This window comes from Anolis sagrei, chromosome 2 (genome assembly GCF_037176765.1).
Source record: "Anolis sagrei isolate rAnoSag1 chromosome 2, rAnoSag1.mat, whole genome shotgun sequence".
In the NCBI taxonomy this organism is placed as follows: Eukaryota; Metazoa; Chordata; class Lepidosauria; order Squamata; family Dactyloidae; genus Anolis; species Anolis sagrei.
The window spans coordinates 154,342,483-154,370,368 of record NC_090022.1 but is presented as its reverse complement, the minus strand read 5'-3'; the positions used below and the strand labels follow the sequence as shown (position 1 = coordinate 154,370,368).

At 39.1% G+C, this 27,886-nt stretch overlaps 1 protein-coding gene across 3 annotated transcripts in view; it reads right to left on the bottom strand.

Annotated features, from left to right (window-relative positions):
- Positions 1-19,948: 19,948 nt before the first annotated feature.
- The window catches only part of CPLX1 (complexin 1), a 205,961-nt gene continuing 198,023 nt past the window's right edge, over positions 19,949-27,886 (bottom strand). For 2 of the 3 annotated variants that reach the window (XM_060763728.2, XM_060763726.2), the window contains exon 4: positions 19,949-27,391. In XM_060763728.2, coding sequence (XP_060619711.2) covers positions 27,194-27,391 — 198 coding nt within the window. In that variant the 3' untranslated portion in view covers positions 19,949-27,193. The remainder of the gene's footprint in view (positions 27,392-27,886) is intronic. The other variant, XM_060763727.2, reaches the window with a different exon arrangement.

The following is a 27,886-nucleotide window of genomic DNA, read 5'->3' as shown; positions in this document are numbered from 1 at the left end:
TTGATGCCCCCTAAATTGGGGTCCTTAGTGACACAATGGGTTAAACCCTTGTGTCGGCAGCACTCAAGACCAACAGGTCGGTGGTTCGAATCCAGGGAGAGTTGGTTGAGCTCCCTCTGTCAGCTCCAGCTCCCCATGCGAGAACATGGGGCATGAGAGAAGCCTCCCACAAGGATGGTAAAACATCAAAAAAAACATCCAGGTGCCCCCTGGGCAACACCCAATTATCTCACACCAGAAATGACTTGCAGTTTCTCACGTCACTCCTGACACGAAAAAAAATTGTCATGGCTATAGAATCCTTAGAGCTGTACTTTGACAATGTCTTTAGCCTTCTCTGCCATAGAATGCTGGTGCTTCACTAACTACAGATTTCAAGATTCTCTAGCTATGAACCATGGCAGTAAAAGTGATGCCAAATTGCATTAATACTACAGTGTAGATGCACCTATATTTCAGAGGAAGAAACTGGCAAAACCACCTCTGAGTATTCCTTGCTTTAAAAAAAACCATTTTTTTGGCCTGAAGACACACACACACAGAGAAGCCACGAGACATGACCCATGAGCTTTAGTCATCCATGTGGCTTACATTGTATCTCAGATTCCCTGCTCTATGGAATCTTTATTGAAATGTGAACGTTTATCATTGGTTCCAGCACAACTTGAGTCAATTCAAAAAAAGTTAAGGAAAATGTGAAATTCATTATCTGTTTAATGCATCAACATTTGTTAAAAATGTCTTTACTAATTTACATCACAGCTAACAATAAACTGGGAGAAATGAGATGGAGGTGAAGAAGAGGCCAACCTTCGAGCGGGAATGGTTTATTTTTCTCCCAATGACAGAGAAGAGCTTATAAGAAGAGAAAATGCTCATTAGCCTCTTCTCCACCCAACTACTCCACTTTTCTCTTTCTAGATTTTAACACAAAATGTCACCTGTCTATTGTGTATATTCAAATCCAATCATTTTAATGCTCCTTTGTTAAAGGGAAATCTCTTTTTGGAGGGCAATTTGGAGAGGAAATATTATTATATAAAAATAGCTGGATAACTTAAGTCCTTCTGCTGGTACTCCTTTCCTGCCACTTCATGGACTCATACTGATAGGTCAGGCTGGGCACGGTGGAAGATGTAACAATGGGTTTTGAACTGTGTATTCAGACTGGAGCATGGCTTGTGCATAGCAGACACATGAGTTGTGCTGGTGGAGCAGGGAAGCCACTTTTATCCTCACTGCTGAGGAACACATCCCTCCCTCATCTGTATCTGTGTTAGCAATATGTAGGATTTTCTCCCCCACCCCAAGCCATAAGTATGGAGTGTAAGCCTAGGGGGTGCCTCCTCTTTGCAATGCAGCAATTATTTCTGAGATATCAGTTCAGTTAAGCTGAAACTCAGCTTGACTTTTCTTCACCTGACTCAGCATGATTTACCTTGGTTCCGCATGTAAGCACACTGGGGAGTCTCTCGCGGGTGGTGTGTCATGTATATTTATTTGTTTTATTATTTATTTTAATATTTTGTATTCTTTCCTTTTTTGTTGAATCTATATAAGAGAGGAGGCCTCAGGCCTGTGGCTTTGTTTTTCTGCTTTGCTTATATGCTTTGTTTTTCAATTCAACCTCATGATTTATGAACCAGCTTATGATGCATATATTACAGTGCCCAACACATATTTTTGTGCCTCAAATGTTAGCCCGCTTTCTGGGTATGTTTGACCTATGGAATCCACTTATAAGCTTTAGCTTTTGAGAGACAGGACACATGCCATCTGCTCACTTATATATTTAAGAATTAAGAGCTGATGTGGTCTATCCAATGCAGTTTTCATAATCAATGCCCCCAAATAACCCCATGGGACTGAAAACCAAGACATCAAGAATATTTTTGTTGGGCTCTGTTATAAGCTCTAGAATTTGTTCTGAGCATCAGAACTTAGTGGACTTCCTAGTCCTTCTATGAGGAATGCCACTCTTGAATAGCTACATGTCTAAGGTTTCTTAATATCAGGAGGATAATTTAGGGAAGACTAGTCCTTTTGTTGCTGCTGTGGTGAAACAACTGGGAATCAGAAAACAGCCTACTGCACATCCCCCAGAGGTCTACAATAGATCTTGACCTACCTTTTGTCCAGTCATGGGGTATATGGGGTTATTGGATTGAGACCAGTTAACCATCTTCAAAGAGTAGACCTAGTTAATAAATAGACATGGCATTAAGTATTGACCTGACAAGTATTTGTTGGTTTAACAGTGTTAGTCTAGTTGGAATTAAACCTAGTATGACAAATTTAGAGGGGGGTTTTTTTAACTGACCCTGGACCAGTTCAACTGACTGGGACAGTGGAAGTGGGGATGAATCCCAACTCTTCCCAGACTAGAAAAGCTGGAGCTTATACATGAAGCAATGCCTCACCTTGGCCATTTTTTTGTCTGCATTGTTGCTGCATTTCTGGACTGGAGGAGGTTTTGATCCAATGTAACTCAACACCTTTTGTGTCTCACTCCTTCTTTAACTCTACTGGCAAATGTTAGCCATCAGAGTAGTTCTCTGAGATCAGATAGCAGAAGAGGGTCTGTTAGCAGAAGAACATTTCTATTTGGCAGAACAAAGTATGTGCTCAATCTTTATCTCCTATAGTCAGAGGATCCTTGATTTAGGAGTGTCCTGCAAATTTGTAATATTTAGATCACAAGTTGGATGTTTTTTAAATGACTTGGGGAATGCTAAGAGCAACAACCTCCTCCCAGCTCTGACTTTATTCCTGTTTCAAAATCAGTGATAAATTCATTCCATTTATTTTAGTAGAACTGAAGGATGACAGATGTAATCTTTCATCCTGCTTCATGCTGATATTATTACAATAAAATATACATAGTGATAACTTCATGTATGGAATTTGAGAATCACTGCTTTGCAAATGAAATGTTCTTTGTAAAAAGTTTGCTATCTCTTTCCACTGCAGTCGACATGAATACCTGTTCTGGTTCACCAAAGACGATCAAACATTGGTATTTCTGGAACTTCAAAACGTGAACTCACTTGTTGAGGTCTTTGGAGCCTTTGAACTGCAGCTATCTCTGTATCAAAAGATCAATGTATGGAACATTTGGGAAGAGTCATTTTCACTTATCCCTTTTAAAGAATCTATCTTTTTTTGAATGGGTTAAGACTTTTTATTTTTCTCGCTTCCTCACAATCATAGTACATGCCCTTTGTAATCCTTCTCGAACATCTGTGAAAAATGAAAACAGTGTGTTCTGTTCTGTTCTCTGGTTCTATGTCTTTGCAATTTGTTTTCCGCTTAAGTGTAGGTTTTGTTATGCAATCCCATCCACCTACATGTTGTTTTTCAGAACAGAAAGAAAAGAAGAAAGAGATGGAGGAGGAGGCAGACCATGGCCCAAGCAAGGAGACATCTCACTCCAATGTAGAAGTATATACCCCCTTCCATATTTTCATCATTGTACACCAGGAAGAGAAGTTTCCTATCCCTGTAGCAGACGTTGGTGACTTCCATGTCTGTGGAGCACTGGGTTTTTCTTCATACTTTAAAGAAGTTCTGTCATCCAAATAAACTGAATAAACTTTTATTTACTGGATTATCTGGACAGAGTGTCGTTTGTGGTGAAAAGCTGTTTCAGGGCTCTAGTGCAGTGTTTCTCAACAATTTCAACAGAAAGGAGGAAACCATGAAAATGAACAAGATCTGGCTACCAGTATTAAAAAATTCTAAAATTGCAACAGCAAAAACAGCAGAGAGGAAACAGGCAGGGACATCTAATTACCTTTCAAGAAGAGTTTGCTCCAGGCACAGTCAGCCCATTGTATGCTAATCGAGGTGGTCAGTTGAAATATTCACACCTTGCCCAACTGACAAAAGTCCTTTGTCTCACCCTGGTTATTCCACAGATATATAAACCCTTTTCCCAGTTACCAAACAGACTTCACCTCTGAGGATGCTTGCCATAGATGCAGGTGAAATGTCAGGAGAAATGCCTCTAGTACATGGCCATATAGCCCGAAAAGACCCACAAGAACTTAGTGATTCCAGCCATGAAAGCCTTCGACAATACAGAGTTATCTCTGCATTCTATGAAAAGCATAGAAATGTTGTTTTTGATAATGTAACTCCTAAATATTTCCAAGCAGCATGACTAGGAACCACAACTATGCATGGATTTCAGGAGTTTTACTCCCCCAAAGTAATATTAATATCAAAGAAATGTGGGGTTTTAAGGTAATCCTGAAAGGAGATATTCAGGAATATGTGAAGATAATCACAAAGTAAAAGGGAGACAAAAAGAATGCTGTAGGGAAACTTTTGAGCAGGTTTTTGTGTCTCCCTAATTTCATGGAACATGTTTCCATTTAACTCGAGCCAGTATAGTGCAGTTTTCACCATGAAAGTCTATGGCAATGGAGACTTAGCTTGAAGAGTAAATTCAGTTACAATTATGGGCAAGTCACATACAATATATTAGCATGGCATTCTTCACGTGATAATATAATGTGTTTACATTTTCAGAAGAGGGAGATTTATGCAAGCCGTCCCAAGTTCCTTGGAGAAAATGTATAGATAAAAAACAATCATTGGGAAATGAAATGGAATACAATTTCCGCAAATCGGCCTCCTTGTCTGGTTTAATCTGTTTTCATCCCATCACACAAAAGAACTGTGGGCAGCAATATGAGCTTGTGATTAGTGTTGAGTAACTTCTTGTTACTTTGGCATTTTCTGTTTTGGCGCAAACCTTAATAGTATAGTGGTACATTGCATTAACTTTGCATGCAAATGACATGCCTTCCTATTATTAATCATTTACTGAGCACTTTGGTCTACAAAACACTTTACAACTCTATGAATTAATCAAAACAAAACACTAGGAAATAGCTAGGTCCATTTAATTTCCATGTTTTCAGATGGCTGGCTAAAACTACCACCAAAATAAAGGTCCTATCCAAAGCCACTCTGCCAGATGGACTCTTAATACTGAAGTGCTTTCTGCTGGCATACCAGTGGCAGATTAAATCAAAAGAGAGGCAGTGTTGTTTAGTAGAGTGGTTAGGAACAGAGTTGAGAGGTTCAGGTTCTAGTCTCCATTGAGTGAAATTCAGTGAAAGCCTTTGCCCTAGTCACTCTCACACTGCCTGTCTCATCACACTGGGCTATTAGAAAAATATATATTTTGTCATGAGCTTGTTGGGAAAAATGTAGACTGCTTTTATGTTATGTTATGTTTCCTGATGTTGAGGCTAAATACTAATGCATTTTACTCCTATAAGATAGGCATTACTGGTAGCAAACAATACAGCAAAGTAGCATTCCAGTTTTTTGCTGTAATGTAGCACAACAGCAATTCCTTTTGAAATGCTTCAGTCTATCAAAAATTTAAGCATGTGAAAAATGGTCCAGATGTGCTTCCAATCAGATGTCCAGTTCAAGAATGGAAAAATATATAAAATATTTCCCAAATTTGTCAAAAAATATTTTAGGTTGGGGGGAGGGGGTTGCATGTGATAAGAAAAATCCTGTACTAATTATTCTGCACAAAATTTTCACATGGTAGATTGCATAGGAAGTAGTATTTTCTGCATAGAGACAACCATTTTCTAGGTTGTTGTAGGTTTTTACGGGCTATATGGCCATGTTCTGGAGGCAATTTTTCTCCTGACGTTTCGCCTGCATCTATGGCAAGCATCCTCAGAGGTAGTGAGGTCTGTTGGAAGTAGGAAAATGGGTTTATATATCTGTGGAATGACCAGGGTGAGACAAAGGACTTTTGTCTGCTGCAGCTAGGTGTGAATGTTTCAGGTGATCACCTTGATTAGCATTCAATGGCTTGGAAGTGCCGGGGGGGGGGGGGATCTTTTGTTGAGAGTGATTTTATGTGCCTGTTTGTTTCCCCTCTGTTGTTTTGCTGTTGTAATTTTTTTAAACCCATTTTTCCTACTTCCAACAGACCTCACTACCTCTGAGGACGCTTGCCATAGATGCAGGCGAAATGTCAGGAGAAAAATTGCCTCCAGAACATGGCCATATAGCCCGGAAAAACCTACAACAACCCAGTGATTCCAGCCATGAAAGCCTTCGACAAACCATTTTCTATGTAAGAAAAGTATTTTGGAGAAGAAATTTCCTGAAATTAACCATTGCTACTTTTGAGAAGAAACTGTGTAGTTTATCACATAAAGCAGGCAAATTACAATTACAACAGGTTAATAGTGGGACTTATCACGTGGAGTCACCCCCTTCTGTTACTGGGGTGAGGGGGCATTGGAAGATGTTTTCTTTACAAACAGGCCATTAGCAGATTTGTGTTTGTAAATGGTTTACACTGACTGTTTCCCACTGGGACCCCAGAGAAAGAGAAGTAACATTGTACGATAAGAACCAGATAAATACTACTACTACTATTAATAACACTTTATTTATATTCCACCCTTCTCCCTGTGGGGACTCAGAGCAGATTATAGTATAAACAGATACCACAAAGATTCAATGTCTTGTTACAATACAATGAGACACATAAACGCAAACAAAGGCAAAGGCTTGTTCTTTCCTTCTGGCTTTGGAAGCAATACTCATCTCTGGCTCTGGGGGAGATGCTATTATCCATTTCCAAGGCAAAGAGCCTGCATTGTCACCTCCTGGTCATGTGACCAGCATGACTGCTTGGAGCGTCTTATGCCTTTCCCACGGAGAATGTGGCGGGGCATGTGTGGTGGGGCAAAAAGGCCCAGAGTGCACTTGCAACTGAGCACCTCTTACTCTAGAGTAGAAACAGCATCTGCCAGGTAAGAAGAATGCATGCTAGGAAGGGGCGCTGTAGTGGACTCGTACCTTTGCTGGCTAGGCCGCAGCCTTCAAAGTCAGTAAGCCGGCTCCATGTTAGTGAGGGAATACAAGGAGAGTCAGATCAGCAGAGGGGAGGAGCTTAGCTATCCCAGGATTGGCTAGGACAGATGGGAGGAGCTGTGAGTGTAAAAAAGGCAGGCAGCTTCTGACAGAGAGAGAGATTGGATTTTTGATCTGAAGGGAGTGGGTGGATTTTGAGTGAGCTGAAGTTTTCCTGAGGTAGAGTGTTTGAAGGCAGGTGTGGCTATAGAGAGTGGCCTGGAGGGTCAATAGCCACCTGTGAACTGGTGTGGGTGGAAACACACTGGTTGTTTTTACTCTCTAAGGGACAGGGTATTCTAGGGAAGCTAGGTACTCTGAGGGGACAGACAGGATTGGTCTGTCAGAGGGAATTTGCTCACGTTGAAGAACAGATACAAAGTTGGGGAGTCCAGTAAGCTTGTTAGGACTCAGAAACCGTTTGAGAAGATTGTGCTGTGCTAACCATATATGCTTGTGTAACTCTAAGAAGAATTTAGTTGTTTGTTCCAGTATATATAAATAAACTTTGTTCTAGTTCAACTTTCCATAGAGTCTTCACATTGATTCATTCCATTAGGTCTGTTCCAGTAATTTCTAACATCTCTTGACCTCTGACACTTTAAAGGGAGTTAAAGGAAGGGCTGGGGAACAACAAGCTTTACCTCAGGCATAACATCAAGATAAATTCTCAATTCTATTTGAGTGGTGGCAGTAATTCTATCAATACACATTCACGTTTCCTCAATACACATCGAGCTTTGTGACAGGATTGTGTTGGTGTCCAGTTGGAGGCTTAGAAAATAAAATCCTTTACTCTGATCTTCAAATTGGTGGCCAGCTGTGAGCAATATAACAGCCAAAGGAAGGTGTGGGTGTGTGTGCTAGGGAATATATTAGTCAAGTATTATTCCTCTGGGCTTTGGCCTCGTTACAGGCACCAATGGGTGGGAAGCCCTCCCCCCATAATCGTCTGATTTTTGGGCTCCAAAACTAAAGAACCAAAAACATCCCTCCCAATTTTGGGAGGCTTAAAAAAACAGATCCCGATGCCCAACGAAAGCCAGGACACAAAATCGGACAAGGTATCCCCGAATGCACATGTCTTCTGTCTGTACTAAAGTGGCACCATTGAAAAGTATTGGTTGTTTAGGAATACCATTTGCAAGATTTGCTCAGGAGTATTGGAGGCAGGAGTCAAATCATTGAAGGAAGACACTTAAAATGCTGGAGTTTAGTGGGGATGAACCATGACCTTTTGCTGCCTGAAACAGAATATAAAATGATACGCAAATATACGCAAGTCACAGTATGTACTACTCGAAGCCTTGCTGCCCTTTCTAATCAGCCAAAATCTATCCCTTGAGGCAGAACTCTCTGCTTAATAGCAGGGCTGGTAAAGGTCCAATGCAACCATTTTCTGTATTTGGTTTTGACTCAGCATTTTTTTAAAAAAAGAATGCACTTGATATAATGATAAAAACTCATCTAAAGATAGATGAGTGAGCAAGAACAAGGTTGTGATTCTGAAGACCAAAAAGAATACAGTGCTCCAGTGATTTTACCCTTCTTATCTACCCCCTACTATCACAATTTCCTAGTTTCCTATACCACAGATATGTTTCCCCTCTTTTTATTGTATTTGAAAACTTTAATAATAATAATAGTAGTAGTAGTAATAATAATAATAATAATAATAATAATAATAAAGAATACAGTGCTCCAGGTATGCCTTTTGTTGGAAATCCTAGCACTGAGAACTAAACAACCTAAGTAAAAATAATAAGGCACTGTACTACTCATTAAGCACGACTGAACTGTCTTTCAACATGGCATTTTGTAATTGCAAGCAAATTATGCTAATAGATAGCCATGATTAAACTTACTTGCAAAGAGCCCCCTGATAGCCTCCTTATTTGGCCGTGATGCTAAAAGGAATCATAAGGTGAATGACTACAATAATTTGACAGGTTAGAAGGTGGCTCCCTCCTCGCCATCTTTTAATTGTCAGATGAATTATCCGTCATCCCAGTTATTAAAAACAATGTTGCTTTTTTTCTTTTGGGGCTTTAACGAATATAGCCAAGAATTCCAACCCTTGCTGTGCAGCTTGTGAAAAACATAGGCCTCCTTCCATCTCGACACACACTGGTATGTTATACTCTCCAACATTTCACGGAGATATCTGCAGCCAAACAACAACAGAATCTGGTTAAGATGGAGAATGTTATTGATGAGGAAGAACAGACAAACTAGGAGAGCTTCTTGTTTCTGTTTGAGCGCAAAGGGAAGGGCAAAATTCTGTCCTTGCTGAGCTGGTAAGTGCAAATGAAGGACAAAGTGAGAAAGTGGTAGGAGAGAGAGTTGGGTTATTTTAAAGGCAGTTGAACATGTTGGATGACAGAGAAATGACTGGTATTGTCTGGCATTGACATCAGGGCAGTTGGAACGCATGGTGTCTTCCCCTCCCAATTTTAAATATTATTAAACTGTGAGTTTACATTACAGTTATGGATTCATAACTGCTTTGTATTTAGATTATAGCATTTCTATAAAATTATGAAATTGCCCCCAAACCATCTTAACAACCAACAGTTGGATCAGGCAAAGAAAATCTGTTCAGTACCACATAGGTTACAAGTACTACTTCCAGTCCTCTCCCACCAGTAAGCAAGTTTGAAATAATCAGAAGCACAATTCCTTTTTGGAGCTATTGCTTTATTTCTCGTGCCAGGGCAGCCAGTCAATTATATTAAATTTCTAACAGAACAAAGCAAACAAACAGACAAAATACAAAATGTGTGAGTTTGGTAGTTGATTAAATGTCCTTTGACCAGTATCTGGCCACTTGGAGTGCTTCTGGTGTTGCCGCAAGAAGGTCCTCCATTGTGCATGTGGCAGGGCTCAGGGTGCGTTGCAGCAGGTGGTCAGTGGTTTGCTCTTCTCCACACTCGCATGTCGAGGATTCCACTTTGTAGCCCCATTTCTGAAGGTTGGCTCTGCATCTCGTGGTGCCAGAGCGCAGCCTGTTCAGCGCCTTCCAAGTCGCCCAGTCCTCTGTGTGCCCAGGGGGGAGTCTCTCATTTGGTATCAGCCATTGGTTGAGGTTCTGGGTTTGAGCCTGCCACTTTTGGACTCTCGCTTGCTGAGGTGTTCCAGTGAGTGTCTCTGTAGATCTTAGAAAACTATGTCTGGATTTAAGTCATTGACGTGCTGGCTGATACCCAAACAGGGGATGAGCTGGGGATGTCTCTGCCTTGGTCCTTTCACTATTGGCTGCCACTTCCCAGTGGATGTCAGGTGGTGCGATACCAGCTAGACAGTGTAATTTCTCCAGGGGTGTAGGGCGCAGACACCCCGTGATAATGCGGCATGTCTCATTAAGAGCCACATCCACTGTTTTAGTATGGTGAGATGTGTTCCACACTGGGCATGCATACTCAGCAGCGGAGTAGCACAGCGCAAGGGCAGATGTCTTCACTGTATCTGGTTGTGATCCCCAGGTTGTGCCAGTCAGCTTTCGTATGATATTGTTTCTAGCACCCACTTTTTGCTTGATGTTCAGGCAATGCTTCTTGTAGGTAAGAGCACGGTCCAGAGTGACTCCCAGGTATTTGGGTGCGCTGCAATGCTCCAGTGGGATTCCTTCCCAGGTGATCTTCAGAGCTCGGGATGCTTCTCTGTTCTTGAGATGAAAGGCACATGTCTGTGTTTTAGATGGGTTAGGGATCAGCTGGTTTTCTCTGTAATAGGCAGTAAGAGCACCTAGAGCTTCGGAAAGCTTCTGTTCTACCATCTCCCATGAGATGGGAGCTATTGCTGGCACATTCCAATACTGGACAGATGAAAAGTTCTTCTTGGACTAATAAGAGGCCAGGAGATCAACCACAAGGGTCAATAAATCTAGTGCCGTGTGATAAGATTGTCATTTGGTGTCCAACATTTGTGGATGGAGTGAGAGAAAACTAAGAGCCCTTCTAAACAGTCATATAACCCAGATTTTCAAGGCAAAAAATCCCACAATATCTGCTTTGCACTAGGAGCCCTTCCACACAGCCCTATATCCCAGAATATCAACACAGGAAATCCCACAATATCTGAGAGTTGATTCAGGGCCCTTCCACACAGAAAATCCCAAAATATCTGCTTTGAACTGGGTTGTCTGAGTCCTCACTCAGACAATATGGGATTTTCTGGCTTTATATTCTGAGATGTAAGGCAGTGTGGAAGGGCCCTGGATTATCAGGTCCCTTCCACAGAGCTGAATAAAATCCTACATTATCTACTTTGAACTGGAATATATGGCAGTGTGGACTCAAATAACCCAGTTAAAACAGATATTGTGGGATTTTCTGCCTTGATATTCTGGGTTATATGGCTGTGTGGAAAATGCTGGGCAAATAATAGATACAAAGTTATAAAAACAACTTTCTTAAGTGTGTGTATTTCCTGCTGAAGTGAGGCTTTCTGAACCAATTAATACATCCAGTGGATTTCAAGAGAGTGTTAATAATGATTAATTTTGGGTATTTAAAAGAGTTAAATAGGTATGTTTTTTTCTAGAAAATGGAAAAGTAAAGGATTTTAATTCTTAAATAAAGGACTAGAATAATAAAAGCAACAATTTTATACAGCGTGAGAGAGCCTTGGATTAGTTATGGTGCTGTAAACTACAAATTATGGAAAGCTTTTGCAGTCAAAGGTTTTTGGTCTGTGGTTGAGTGTTAGCAATAGGAACTATATGGAGATGTATGGTGGGAGAATGTCATCTGGTGATCAAAAAAGAGGAAGTGTAAAAGCAAAAACAACAAATTATTTTGCTTGTAGTAATGAGATCTGTGTCTAAATCCAAGGCAAAAGCAACTGAGGGAGGAAAACGGTCAATTGAGTTGCCTTCACATCCAGCAGATACGTTGCAAAAAATTAAATAAAAATAAATACTGGGGTACTGAAATTGTTTAAATGACAGATAAAAAATGTAAGCAAATTTTGAAAGCACTGAAGTTGAAATTCTAAAAAGAAGTGAAGCAATATCTGACCTAGATTGCAACAAAATAAAAAAAAATGAAAATATGCAGACTTTGGAGAAAAAGACAAAATGTGGAATAGAGATCGAGAAGATGATCTTGATGTTGTCACTTTAATAGAGTTGACAGAAAGGGAAGCATTCAAATTGATTCCAGAGCAACAAAATAAAAATATCTGAGGAAGCATGATTGAGACCTTCACAACCGTCCTGGAGAAGTGAAGTGTAGAAATGGAAAATGGAGCTGAATTAGAACCATAAACGTAATTCATTGGTCTTAGAAATTTGCCAGGGCATATGATTGTTCACTTGGTGATAAAATAAATCAGACACCAAGTATTATAGCAACACCATGAAAATGGATTGAAGTTTTGAGACAAGGATGCAATTATGTTGAAACAGGTACACATCAGAAGTTTATGCAAAAGGAAAGAACCGTACTTCCTAGCAGACAGGTTGAAGCAAAACAAGATTCCATGCAATAAATTGGAGGGAAAGGCTTTTACATTTAAACAGCAATGCTTGAATGTAAATTCTGTATTCAAAGCCGAAGAATTTCTGTAGACTCTTAACAAGGAATGGGAGGAAGCAGAAGAATTGGGGAAAGAGGAGGAGCTGTAAAACACTTTGTATCAATGTGTTGTTGAAAGTTTTCATGGCCGGAATCAATGGGTTGCTGTGAGTTTTCCGGGCTGTATGGCCATATTCCAGAAGCATTCTCTCCTAATATTTCACCTACATCTATGCAGGCATTCTCTCACAGCAACCCAATTTTGATCAAGATACAGAAAAAATGTGGGAAGATGGAAATGAAGAGGAAAATACTGCAGCTGGTACTAAGTATACAAGGTGAAAATGGATTTTAGATGTTTCATATGAAACGTAAAGAGACCAAATGCTTCTCAACAAAGAACATATTCTATTATTTGAACAAACCTAACCAAGATATAATTTTACAAGGAATGCATGTTAAAAAATGAATACTTGTATTATCCTAAATTGGATAAAGACAGAAGAGGGAAAATAAAAACTAAAAGAAGCATTTACTGATGTTTCCTACTAATACTTAAAAGGTATTCTATAGTTACTATTCCTCTGTTTACACAAGTCTCACTGAACAAGGCAGATAAATATTTTGGTAAAGCCTTCGACAATATATTTTGGTAAAATTTACTGCATCCTTCTGACTTACAGAAATATATGCAGATTGCTTCGATAACTGTAAGGGAGATTTTAAAAATCAATTCATAAGATTAAGGCTGATAAAATAGTTGGATGAAACTGCTTATCTGCTGTTTATTATGAATGCTTTTTAAAAAGAAGTGCTATACTACCTTTACAACAAACTTTGCATTTTTTTCTTTGGAATGGGATTATTTTTTTCTCTTCTTTATTTTGGATATTGAATAGAAAAATAAGACAAGAGTATAAAAATGTAAAAAAAATGTTTAAGTTAAGGGCATTTGTGAATAATTTAGTGATTGTGTTGAAGGATCCTTTGGAAAGAATAGATGTATTCTTGGAGAAACAAAAATAGTTTGCAGAGTTGGCTGGATTTAAGATCAACAAGCAAAAGATAACAATTTTAACAAAAATATGATAAAAAGAGGATAAAATGCAATTGATGGATAAATCAGGTTTCAAAAGTCATCAAAAAGGTAACATACAAAGCTATTACTATGACAAATATGTATGTTATGTTATTTCATAATAACTATGTTAAGACATGGGATGAATTAAGAAAGTTTTAGAAAGAGAGATGAAATTAAATTTGTCATTGTTGGAGAAAAAATTCAGTGACAAAAAATGAATACTTTGCCTATTTTGTTGTTTTTAATCCAGACATTATCAATCTTGATTAAAATATACCACTCAAACAATGACAGAAGGATTCACTGAAATGTATTATCCACAAGGGAAGAAACTGAAAGGCAAATGTAGAATACAGATGGCAATGTTTTTGCCATTTTAGTCTAGATATATGAAGTCTTGGTGGTCAGAATACTGGAGGAATAACAGTGTTTGAAAAGGTGTCTGTTATTGCCTGGTGTAGAAGTTCAGCAGCTAAGTTAGCAAAACAACAGAAGAACCCAATTCAGTCCTATATCATAGTGACAGAATGACATATTTTCTTCCTTACTAGACTGACAAGGCCCTCAGGCTATTTTTCTGCAATGCTTGCTGTTGCTTGGGCCATTTGAATAAAAGAGGCTTAGAATTTCTTATGCAGATAGAATCCCAGCACTAAGAAGGCAAGGCTGGACTGGAGGAGACTTTTTTCATGAGCATAATGGCCAAGATAGCAAGAGCTGAGACCTACCCTAGAAAAAAGGGAAATTGGTACAGAAATGTGCATTTTTAGTGGAAATTGATGTACGTTCAGAGATAGTTTCTAGGTTATTTATTTATTTATTTATTTATTTATTTCCAGCATTTCTACCCCGTCCTTTTCAACCCCTGAAGGGGGACTCAGGATGGCTTACACTCAGCAACAATTTGATGCTGCAACATATAAACAAATACAACATATGACAACAATTTAAAACAATAGATAGAACATTAATTATAACAATTAAAAGCTCATCAACACTGGGCAGTTAGTCTGGTGTCGGTCTGCCCAAGAAGAGCCCCAGATGCAATATATATGTGCTGAATGCATGTCTTCAACTGGACTATCACCTCCTACAATATGATTTTGCTCCTGGCTGACTATGGAACTCCATCCAAATGCTCGGGTGCTGCTATTGTTTGCTAATAGCATAACCAGGTGCCAGCCAGCAAGGAGAGGAGTGATCTCCCCTTCTTTTACCTGGTCATATGGTGTCTTGGACCACATGGTCCAAAATTCAGTGGAGCCCTCAGCCACAAAGCCTGAGGGCTCCCAACACACCCTGGAAAAATACTTCTGGTGTGGCTCTGTGGTCAAAACACCCTGCTGGTGCCACTGCAAAATTGCCAGCTGTGGTTGATGGGTGGCTCCCCATCTTTCCATTAGGAAAGATAATTCAAGACATCTTAATAAGAATTTGCCCTGTGTGATGAAGCAGGGAGAAAGCCACAATGGTGTGGAGCATGAGGTGACAGGTCCCCATGCCCCAGGCTCTGCCAGGATTGCTTTGATCCGTGGCAATACATAATCATTCCGGTGGCATGTGTGAAGAATTCCCTCAAGTCAGAAATTAGAAAAGGTGATCATAGATGCCAGATGTAACAGTGGGCACAATCCATCCCTTTACCCTGAACACTGATCAGTTCAAGGAAAAGGTGAAGGTGGTGGTGTCTTTCTGGATAAGAGACTAGACCAAATCAGATCCAGCTGTTCAGACTGCCTAGAAGCCCCAGGGCACTCTGGAATTACAAGAAAACTCAGACTTTGCCTAAAGCAGGGCAAAATAATATAGCCAAAAACCTCAGGATACTCACTGGAAGTCACTGTGTGTTGTGAAGACTGTCAGCAGTCCTTTTGCACTGAGTGTTAGTTTTTTTTAATAAGTGTAGACAAGCTTAAGGAAATATTTTTGTGTAAATTTTCCAGGCTTGTAAATTTTGTGGGATGAGAAGGGGAAAGGATGCAAAACTTCTCAAAAGTTCCATCACCATGGAAAAGTAGACTCATTTTTCCCACTGGAAAGAAGGGGGTAGAGTAGAGTAGAATCATTTTTCCCACTGGAAGAAAGATGTATGTTATATGAAGAATTCTTCTAGCTTGGTGTTAACATAGTTCTTCACCATTGTAAAAATTCATGCTAGCATGTCCAAGTAAGTGCTATTCCCAGAATGAGTGTACGGAGAAACCAGCAAGATTTGTTTGTCAGTTTGCCAAGCATGGGACAGAGATACTGGCTTAATTGGGTTTGATTAACACAATAATGATAACTCCTAACCCTAGTTAATTCAGGGTATGGTCTTTAAAACTATCCTACATCTAGATGGTAACTTATCCTTATCCATTATTTACAGGAACAGGTATTTGACTTCCGTTTCAGTGGGGCAGTAAATCTGAGTTAAACCCTATACATAAAATAGGTTCAGCCCCTTGAATAGCTCCTTTAAAGTTTGGACTAAAACATAAACATCAACTCTCATAGAATCATAAAGTTGGAAGAGGCCTCGTGGGCCACGCAGTCCAATCCCCTGCTAAGAAGCAGGAAACATGGAAGTCACCAGCTGCTGCTGGTCATAAACATTCAGACAAACAGGCTGGTCCAAACACATACACAGTTTTTCACTTAACCACCTATTTCCCTTATGAATACCTACATTTATAAAATCTGCTACCATGTACCTGATGTGTTTGAATGTTGCCAAATAGTACACTCTTAAAGTGGGCATGGTCAAATGCATTTCTGAATTTCCCCTTCCCCCTTCTTCTCCTTTCCATTCTGTTGCTTGTTTTGTGGGCAAACCATGGATATTTCATGCACAATACTTAAATACTTGAAGAAATTATGGATTTATAGGTGCCAGAGGGGATTTTTTAAAAATAAAAATGCTGCTTGTATGATTTACTATTGACCTATTTTATTGCATGCATTTTTAATTTGCTTTTATTCATACTGCAAATGGCCCTCAGTAGGGAGGGATAAATATATCAGTTCTAAATTCTCTCTCTCTCTTAATCCCTCTCTGCTTTGCTTTTTAATTATAAATTTGTTCCAGCCTGTTTTGCATTTCCCTGCCAATTTATTTTGAAGTAACTCTATTTTAAAAAGTGATAGAAATGCATATTTTTGCAAATACACACCTTTCTGCCTTATGTACACATTTTGGAAGCAGGTCTTCAAATATAATGCATTTTGTATAATACTTTCATTAGTTGTTGCATGAACTATTTGAGTGGAGAATAAGTGGTGATTAGATTTGTGCAATCTGGGTAAACCACATTCCATTTCAGTGTCCCAGATTTCGGTGGGGGTTCTGATCCATTTTTCAGGAGCCTCCTGAATTGGGGAGGACATAAATCCATTTTCAATCCTGGAAGCTGAAAAATTCGTTTTCTGTCCGACCCATTGGTTGCAATTGGGGAGGGGACTTCCCACAGGCTCCCCTTTCCCCATTATTTTAGGCATCATTTGTTCTTATATCCTTCATCAAGACCTTAATTAAAAACATAAAAGCATTAAAGTCAAGGTACCACTCTTTCTGCAATCCCTTTCTGTCTATAGAGGAGATCAGGTATAATGCTTTGTTGATGCTTTGCTACTCTAGAGTAGCTGCACTTAGTTCAGTACTTATTTAAGTTTTAGATGATACAGAATTTTGGCCTTTGTGCTTTCACTTTTTTTACTCTAACCCACTCTGAGAGTGTCCTTATAAAGTGAAGGATAGTTGTAATATTACTACATTATTATTTGATATAATGCAATATAGTATAAAATGATATGATACTAACACAGGGTCTTCAGAAATGCAGCTTCTGTACAAGTCTTCAATGTCTCTAAGACTAAATTTGCTGAAGGCGTCACCTTTTCTTTTTTTCTGGCTTCCCACCATCTGCTAAAATCAGACATGGTTTCCCTAGACTATAGGTCAAAGTAGAGTGAGGAAAAACAATATGGGAGAAAGAAAGCAAACTGTGTGTTCGTGTGTGTGTATGGAGAAAAGTCAAACATTGTAAAATGCATATGCTGAAAAATACCATATATATTCCCAATATACTCATGTACAACTCTAGAAATGTCAGTAGAAAAATCAACCCAAAGAACCTGAGTCAACTTACCCTGGGTCACTGTCACTATTGTATCTTAACTCTTATTTTTCAAAAAGAAGAAGTATCCCTTTCTTTGACTAGAGTGGTGAAAGGTGAGATCTTAGTTCATCCTAAGATAAGATGAAAGAATCACCAACCACCACTACTCTCTACTCATTTGAAGAAAATGTCCGAGAGCTGCCATTTTTCTGCCAGGTATTCAAAATGACCACGAGCAGGTCCAAGATGGAGACAGTAAAGTGGTCTGGTGTTTCTTTTAGATTCTCCCACAACAGAGTAAGCCATCATCTTTTGCCTCTCTACTCAGACATGGGGATTGTTCTCTCTCTCTCTCTCTCTCTCTCTCTCTATATATATATATATGTTGGTTTGTGGGATTAACATAACTCAAAACCATGGGACGAATTGGCACCAAATTTGGACACAATACACCAATCAGGCCAACAAGTGACCATTACTGATAAAAACACTGAAAAACACAGCGGAAGGGACTTAAAAGCCAAAAAAGCAAAAAGACGTTATAGTGCATGAACAAAAACAACTCCTCTGGCAAACAAAACACACAATAGTATATCCATACTCTCTTCCAGACTACAGCTTCCAGCATCCCCTAGACCAGGCCCTTTAGGAGAGGAGGATGATCCAAATGCACTGCTTCCAAATTGTAAGCTTTCTTCTCCTTGGATTTCTTTGAGAGCATCCAAATCCCTGCATATTTCCCATTTCCTTTTCCTGGACTGCAACTCCCAACAATCCTCCAGATAGAGAGATTAGATAGAGATAGGTAGTTAGTTAGGTCGGTAGATAGATAGATAGATAGATAGATAGATAGATAGATCAGGAGGACCACTGGGAGTTGCAGTCCAAGAATAGGTAGAAAAGGGAGAAAGAAGAAGGGAAAGAAAAGTTGGGGGGAGGGAAGGAAGGGAAGAAGGAGAGAAGGAAGGAGAGAAAGAAAGAAAGAAAGAAAGGGAAGAAAGGAAGGAAAGAGGGGAGGAATGAGAGAAAGAAAGAAGAGAAAGAGGGAGGGAAGACTGGCCACAGCAACGCGTGGTGGGTACAGTATACATATATATAGTTAAGGTACAGTACTTACATTGACCCATTGGTATGCTGACCAGGGTTTTGGTGGCAATTTTTTGTTTAAAATGTTTAGACTTATATGTGAGTATATACACTAGGTATTCAAAGCTAGCAGCATTGACACCATTTATTCCCTTGGGGAAACAAACAGTGATATAATTTCTTCAGGCTGCCCACTAGGAACGTGCTTGTGAATTAAGTTTGATTCATCAGACATTCCAATCCATGAACAAACACAGATTTCATAATATAGTGTTGTGCTAGAAACAAGGAGTATAAATTAAACGCATACCCAAATATTATCCATCCCAGAAGAAAAGCAGACACATCCTTCTAACTCTGGCTGCTGTCACTTCCTCTTCCAGTCCTTTTAATAGGATACAAATTTGAAAGTCCATTCCCATCTGTGTTCTACCACAAGAGCATGATGTTGGATTTAGACTAATGCCCTGTCTACATGAATAAAGGAAACCATACTCACTCTGAAGCTGTCACAGGCAGTCTTCATGATTCAGGTAAGAATCTGGAGTTCTTAGCCTTAAACTGTGTTTGCTCCACAGTAAGCAAAATCAGGGAATACTCTGGACTTTGTGGGAAACTCCAGAGTGTCCTGGGCTTTGTGGCCACCTGAACAGCTGAACTGGGCTCATTTTGGCCTGATGTATTGTCCATGCACACACTACAATCCTTCCTCAGAACTAATGAAGGGGGTGAGTTGTCCTCCATGTCATCATCATCACTTCTTGCCAGTCATGGAGCTCCTGTGAGAGTCTGGAGGTCATGGTTGAATTTGCTGTGGTCAGAATAGGGTGCCCTTGAATTCAACAAGAATAAAGGGGTCACGTTGTGACATGAAGGACAAGGGGATAGGTGAGTGGGGCCAATGCGGGCTTGGCCTGACTGGACTATCTGGATATATCACTGAGGGTTCAGCCTGGTTCATGTAGTGGCCATCATGGTCAATCCATTTCAAATAACTCTGACTAGATTTAGAACTACCCCATTTTAAATGCCTTTCAAAGTGAACAGAAGTAATATAACATATAACTTGAAATATAGTATGTAAATGAGAATAAACACATTCTTAAGCATAGTGGTATTATAGAGAGCTATCGTTGACTATAGTCTTCCATGGAGTATATCACTGTTAGGAGCCACATAATATGTTGAAAACATGTATTCTTATTTACAAATACGATTTTCAAAAGACAGTGTGGAAGGGGTGATTAGGTGGAGAAGGCATGAAATCACTTTTTTGTTATCATTTGTTTTATTTGTTTGTTGTTGTTGTTTATTGGCTGTGATTCCATTTGAAAAGAACATTGTATCATTGAACCCACATCATGCAGGAAAAGGTAGCAGGCAAGTTACAAACAAAATTTACATTCACAAAGTCTCTACTTGAAGTCACCTTCTGGCTGCTCTGGAAGGTGCCGCATGCATTTTAGAGAAGAAAAAGGAGCATTTGTATTTATTTATTTTTGCGTATTAGAAAATGCCCACCTAGTTAGCATTCTGCTTTTTTAAAATTTATTATGCGAGTGTGAAAACAAGCGTTGTTTAAAAAGACGTTTACTGAAAGATGTTGCCGACTGAGCACATATAACCAGAACCTTGGTTAACACGGAATTAAACGGATACAGGTAACGGGATCAGATATACATAGGACATTACATTCAGATCACAACAACAGATTCCTCACAACGATTGATTCTAGTGTTCTAAGAGCCTGTTTGAAAGATGTATTGAACGTCATTGGTATGTTGGTTTTTAGTAAAAGGACAGGGTGGATGGAAACTAAACTAACATATTGTACCAGAAACATAGAGACAAGAGAAATGCCAAGGTGATTTATTAGCACACAATCTAAAGTTAGTTTGTTTTTTAAAAAACACAGAATAGCATTCATGATTTTATATTGCAGTCTGATTTCATATGGCTTTCTCTAAGGATATATGCAAGTTCATGAAGCTGAATGCCAAACTAGATCAATCACTTGGCTTCCTCCAAAAGTGAAGGCCTTTTGAATAATACTGCTTTATATAATTGTTTACTTAAAAAAATTAAACAGAACGACTGGGAAGGAGGGGCTAGCGTGCAGCAATGGGGGACTGCCTGGTGTTTCTGTACCCATACAACTTGATTTTTTTTTTTAAAAAAAGAAATATACCTGAGATTGAACATATTGTAATGCAATTTTTTTTAAAAAAAATGCTGTGGAAGGACAAAGAGATATTCAGAATCCAAGCAAAGAACCACACTTCTCTTTGGTCTTGGTATATGTGCATCAACCGACTGAGTGCAGGGTGTTGGTGTTTTGATAGTGGCCCCCATATTCATACGGATTAAAAGCTGACATTTGAGGAGTTGTGCTAAGATTTGATTTTTGTGGGGGGAAGTGCCATTGTGACTATTTTCACAGCAGTTAGGCACTTTGGAGGGAACCACCCTTCAGAACCTGACATTGCTTCAGGTGCATAATTCTGAGCTAACCTTCAGATTTAGCGAAATACTGGGACAAATTCAATTTTTGGTCGGGACACCCAGTTCTGATTTGAGGTGGCAGAAAAGTAGTGTTTTTGAAAAGCTTTCTTTTTATAATAAATAATCTGTTTGTCAAATGTTTTGATACGGCTGATGAGCTAATCAATAAAATGCACTACTATATGTAATAAATATTACTTTGCATGCTAAAACATAGCACACCAGGAAGATACTCAAGTTAAAAACTTTTTCTTTGATATGCTAGCTTTTTGCAAAGAGTTAACATGAGAGAAGTTACAGAAATTAGACTACCTTCTAATTCAGTGGTTCTCAACCTGTGGGTCCTTGGGTATTTTGGTCCACAACTCCCAGAAATCCCAGCCAGTTTACCAGCTGTTACGATTTCTGGGAGTTGAAGGCCAAAACATCTGGGGACCCACAGTTTGAGAATCACTGTACTGATGCAGAACTTCCCAGGAAGAATGAAGCCATCTGATTTCACTGAACATACAGCTGTTTTCCAGTTCACTAACAGAAATATAATTTGCGATTAAAACACTTGCCCAGCAATTCCTTCATTCCTATTCATTCTAGTAGAATATCACACCTTCCTTTCTCTGTTTAAAAATAAAAATAACAATTGACATTTATAGCTTTGTTAATGCTCTGAGACTTTTGAAGGAATCATCAGTGTGCCACAGAGCAAATAAATGACTGGTTCAGAGACACTGTCTAGACCTCACTTGGGGAATTAAGTCTTTGTAAGTGGACTTCTATCTGTGGGAAAGACAGTCAAGCAGGTTCGCAATGTTCATATTCAGTAAGTTACTCTTATATTCCTGATTAGGGGAGATAGGACCAGGCTCAATGCACAATGGTGCTTTTTTTTTTTTTTTTTGTCGTGTCAGGAGCGACTTGAGAAACTGCAAGTTGCTTCTCGTGTGAGAGAATTGGCCGTCTGCAAGGACGTTGCCCAGGGGACACCCGGATGATTTGATGTTTTTATCATCCTTGTGGGAGGCTTCTCTCATGTCCCCATATGAGGAGCTCATCTGCCTCTCCCCGGATTCGAACCTGCGACCTGTCGGTCTTCAGTCCTGTCAGCACAGGGGTTTATCCCACTGCACCACCGGGGGCTCCACACAATGGTGCTGATGCCTATCAGCATTCAAAGTGTAATGGGACCAGATGCACAACAAAATACAATGCACATTGGGACACCAGCTAGGGAGTGCCAATGCACATCAGCAGAGTTCAATGTGCATTGGGACATTCTTGTTGGTATCCTGTTACACATCATCAAATCCACTAGCAGGATTCCTTAGCACCTTTGCAATATAGCTAAATATGTGCAAAGATATGTGGAGTAGATCTATGATAGAATATTCCACCTCCCTTTTCCATTTCCAGTCAAAGCAAGTTTGACTTGACCAAAATGCAGAATGGAAGGTGTTGTTGAATCTGTTTTGAATTAATAACCCAATTGTTCTGCAGTGAACAATTTGCTTTTTAGTCTATCATGAATGCAATTGTTCACAACTCATTGTGGGTTGAAAACACATTGCTCTGCCTTGGAACACAAAGCTTGACTGCAGACAAAGCTTGACTGCAGATAAACTGAATTTGCACTTCATAATGGTTATTTGCACTGGTCCTTATTGTAAAATTGTAAGGAAAGTATCAAATTAATATTTAAATAAACATTAGATACCGTGATTATAGATCAATGACACAATATAGACTTCCATTCTCAGATAAAGGAACATATAAGTTTTTAAATAAGGTCTTCCTGTCAATTGAAAATGGAATAGGGCCTTCTCACTATCATATTCATGGCATCATCTTTATATGGACATAATTGTTCAACAATTTTGTTCTTGAAGGAATGATTGTGTAATTTTAGCAATTTTCTTCCTATTGGGAGAAAATTTTGAAAACTATGTAATATTAAGACTATTTACAATTTAAGATTTATTTTGCAAAAAAGTGAGATTTTTTAAACCCACGTTTTCTGCACAGGAAAGATATTTTTATATGGACATATTATAAAGCTATTTCTGAACAAGACAAAAATAGTTGCCAGTTTTGCACAGAAAAGTCCTGAACAGCGAAGATTTTCATTCATCCAGAATTCTTTGTTTCCTAAGACTATTTTAAAAGCTGTTTCCACAAATATGCTCAATTATCCCTTCCTTCCCTAAATAAATGTGAAAGTTATAATCTCCTAGTCTTTTATTTTCTGCATTTGTAGTTTAATTGTGGTTGTTTGAACTTAAATTTGGAAAGTGCACAATTCCAAGAATCTCCAGTCATTATGGTTAAGACCATGTTATAGTCCAAAAGTAAATTTCCAAACTGAAATTAGGAATTCTGTCTTTAAAACAGCCCTATGTGTTTTTATAATGATATTTGCACACATCATGATTGTGTTTGAACCTTCAAATGAGGAATATATTTTATGAGAGAGTGACGAAACAAATAAATAGAAAGAGAAGTTATCCAGAAGTCATACCTATGAATATTGTCAGATCATGGATTCACCATAACAAAGATTTACTGGATGGAGATTAAACAGTGGGAACCAAGGAAATTTCTTTTACAGAAATCCAATACTGCCTCCAGATTGCAGTTAATAATTGAGTTGTTCTGCTTAGATATTGAATATCCTTGAAAGTAATTATTTAGTATAATAGAGGGAATGTGTTCAGCTCAAAATAGTAAATGATATTTGTGTTTTATCCGTCTTGGTGCAAAGGGTACATATAAATTGCCAAACGAGAACACAGCAATGCAATAATCTCCAATCTGCTGCTTCCCCACCTCTGGGAGCTGAGTGAAAAATCTGGCATCACATTCATACAGAAAAGATGAATAACAGCGAATTGGAAAAAAAATCAGAATAAAGATGGCTTGGCATTTTTTACTTAGTTGTGCCATTGCTCAATAAAACTTTTCATTGGCTAAAATGATTTCCTATTAGGCTTTTCTCTACTGAGATCAGGAAGACCAGTGTGGAACATTTGACCATTCAAGTAACTGAAATGCTGCCTTGGAATAAGTTTAGTAAGCTTTCCCATTAGATAAGCTAAATCAGATTTCTTCTGTGCTGTCTGCCATAGTGCATGAAATACCCATTGTAAACTGTTCCAATTCAGACTATAGTTGGGGAAACATCTGAATATCAAACCACCACACTCAAGTATGCGGTGGAGAAAATGAGTATGGAAACATTTTCCGTAGCATGTAGACATTTTTTTAAAATGATGCAATGATAAAAAAAATCCAGTTCAAAAATTCTCCTGCCTGGCTGGGATATGGTTGGGCATGATAGGTAACAGCGAAATATCTAGATCCACAACAAAGAGATATATCATTTTGTGTTGCTGATGAGGGGTTTCAATATAGCTTCCAGCATTTGGTGCGGGAGAGCGACAAATGAACAACCAATGGTGAACCCATATTTCTAGCAAACTATTCCTAAGTCTGGCACAGGAATGAAACTCATGTGGTTGTAGTATCTACAAAGGAGTGGGTCTAGCCTTGATTGAAAGAATCTAGAGACCAGTGATGCAAATTTTTGTACATTTCTTTCTCAAAAGTATTTTTCTCCCCACTGTGGGAACATTGTCAAAAACTATGCTGTTTTTGAAGACTATTCACTGATCAGGAACTACCTGTGCAAATCGATGCATCGCATTTTCTGTGCAAAAAATGCCACCAGTATGCTTTTTGTGCACAGAATAAGTCTCAAACTGTGAAGTTTTTCATGTACTTGGGATTCTCCTCATTACAGTTTCCAAATGCTCAAAAATAATTTCAAACATGCTCACTAGAGAGGAAGGGAAATAGCACAGAGAACCTTATGTTAACTCATCTAACCAAATACTTCCATTTTGATTAGCAAGAGATAATCATCTATTTCATTAAGAGAACCAGGAGATGAACCTGGAATTCTTTTCAATACCCATAATATTGCCAAAGCAATGAAGTATGGGTCTCCCCTGATTTTGCTAGGTATCCTATGTCCGTGCCTTAAATTTAGCTCTTTCGGGTGAAATGTAGGTCCCAAAGTCAGGATTATTGAACATGGAGTCCCACCCACAAATTTCATGATAGGGAGCGCAAGGATACAGTTTTGGGGGGCAGTCAATACAAATCATCCAAAACCTGAATGCAAGTGGTCTAACATATTGAATATAAATTCATTTACCTATTCATTTTATCTGGTGATTTAAATTTTACTGAATATTTAACTGGCAAATGCCTTTTTCTTTGGATCACATTTGCTTCTGCATGAAAAATTGGCTGGAATGCTACTATGCAAATTGTTTTCTAGCTATCTCCACCAGTAAAAGAGACTTGCTTGCTTTCTGACAAAAAAAAACCCAGAAAAAGGATATCAACTATATCAAAGGTTGCATGGTTTCTATATTTCTGCCTTGGCCGCTTAAATCCTGGTAGGCCATAAAAACTGAGCGCTTCCACAGAATTGATTTGATGGCACACAATTGGAACCTGCAAGCAAACCTGGGTGCTTATAGGATTGGAGAAAAGAACTTGGCAGGCTTTCGTTAATTTCAGAAGGGAAAAATAGACTTCTTTAGACTAAACTTCTGTCCTTGCTCATTCCTTGTTATGGCTCTTCTCAAAGCTACAGGACACTTGCCTAGAAGATTCGGAGGCATTAGATGCTTATTTATAAAGTACAGGTGTGCACAGTCCTTCCATCCCTTGGATTCCTCAGCTGGAAATATAAGAAACAAATAGGTCAGTTGCCAAATTATGTCTCGTGTGTTATGAAAAATAATGATCAAGTAAGGAGGAAAAAAAACCAAGGGCCCATTTTGATATAAAGATTGACATAAAAGAAGAAGGTCAGGGCTGCGCTGAATATCCTCCCCCCCTTTGGAGACACAAAAGAGTGATTTTGAATAGGATTAACTGTTCTTTTTGATATGATTGTGAGAATATTAATGAGTTTTATTGTTTTGATAATGACCATTCTCTCCTCTCTAAGTGCTTTGCTCACTGCTATATTCCTTCTCCTATAGGGTTACTGCTTTTGCCACCTTCTATAAGTAATCACATGGGTGATCACAGCCTATCAGGGATCACATAGTGACCGGGATGATGTTGTATTGCAAAATAGCCAATTAGAATTGGCTATTTGATGACATGAGAATGGGCAAAACAATTCATGGCGAGTTGAGGGCAATGCTTCTGAAACAAATCACATAAATGATCCCGGCCAATCAGGGATCACACAGTGAACACACAATGATATCATTACATTCTATACCAAATCAGGTATGTCTACATGATGATGTCAGTGAGGGCAGATGAGGTTAAGATAGAGAACAAGAGAGGGCAATGCAAAGGGATAAACAAATATTTTCGCAGGATTGCCAATACAAAACAAAAGAAAGATTCCCCAAAACTGGAAGATTTTTTTTTTACATTTCTAAAAACATTCTTTGAAAAGAAAAACAGTGAATACTTTCAGCTCAGCCCTAAAAAAATGACATATTAATGCTGTGGAAAACTGGGGCGGCCTGATCCACTGTTAGATAGTAACCCAATAAATAAAGATTTAGAAAACAACGACCCTAAACCCCCTCCTGTTGACTGTGGATGAGCTCTCCCTCCTGCTGGGAGAGGAACACAAGCAAGCTATTGTCCCTTTATCTCTGTTTTAATATACACCTGCCTTTATTGAACGTACGTAGAACTATGGCTTTATAATAATAAAAAGTTGTGTAGACTGCAGCTCGTTAAATCTTTACATCCGTTTGGAGGCATCTACTAGATGTGAATATGTACAAAATAAGGAATGGATCAGAGAAGGTGGGTCGGGGTGATGGGAGTCGAGTGAATGATGAGGGGCCGGGGAAGGGGAGGTGGGTGGGGAGAGGTTGCGTGATGCGTGTGGCAAGTTTAAATTCCCCATTGGATCAATGGGAAATCCATTGCTTTACTGTCCATGGACAGGCTTGGCAGTCTGTAGCCATTTACTTCTTAAACATGTCCTGGAGTGGACCAGGAAGGTATTTGATGACGGTGTCTAGAATGCTTTCCTCCTCGTCTTCGTCCTCATCACCACAGCCAGGGGGAATGGCCTTCTTTGGACGTGTCAGGCTTCCCTCGGCGTTGGCTTCCAGAGCTGCTTGGGCCTCGGCTTCCCTTTCCTCCTTCTTCTTAATGCCATACTGTAGAAGGATGTGGGGAGAAGAGGGGGCAGGAAGAAAAAGAAATACAAGAAGGCTGTCATTCTTTCGATTCATCCCAGGAATTAAAACAAGAGAGCAAGCCTGCCAAATGTCAATATTTACTTGCTTTTTTGCGGGTTTTTATTTGACAAAGATCTCTCCTTTGACTGGGTGCCTGGTGGTCAATATTGTGCTGATCCTTTAAACCAAACAGCAATTTTAAAATGCCAGGTCTCCCTAAAAATCAACAGCACATGATATAAAACCTAAATCCCTCCTAATCTCTTGTGTAGTTGCACCAAAGGTGAAAATGGAGGACCATTTTTGAGCAAGTAACAATTTAAACAATGACAGTGTTTGAAATGTTTGTCTATGGCTTATTCCCATTATTAGCTTTTTGTTAGTTTTCTTAGGAGCTGGACTGCAAACAGCAGGGAGATAAGATTGAGGGTCACCAGTGAATCCCCTTTATTACACTAGATTTTAACTATGGTT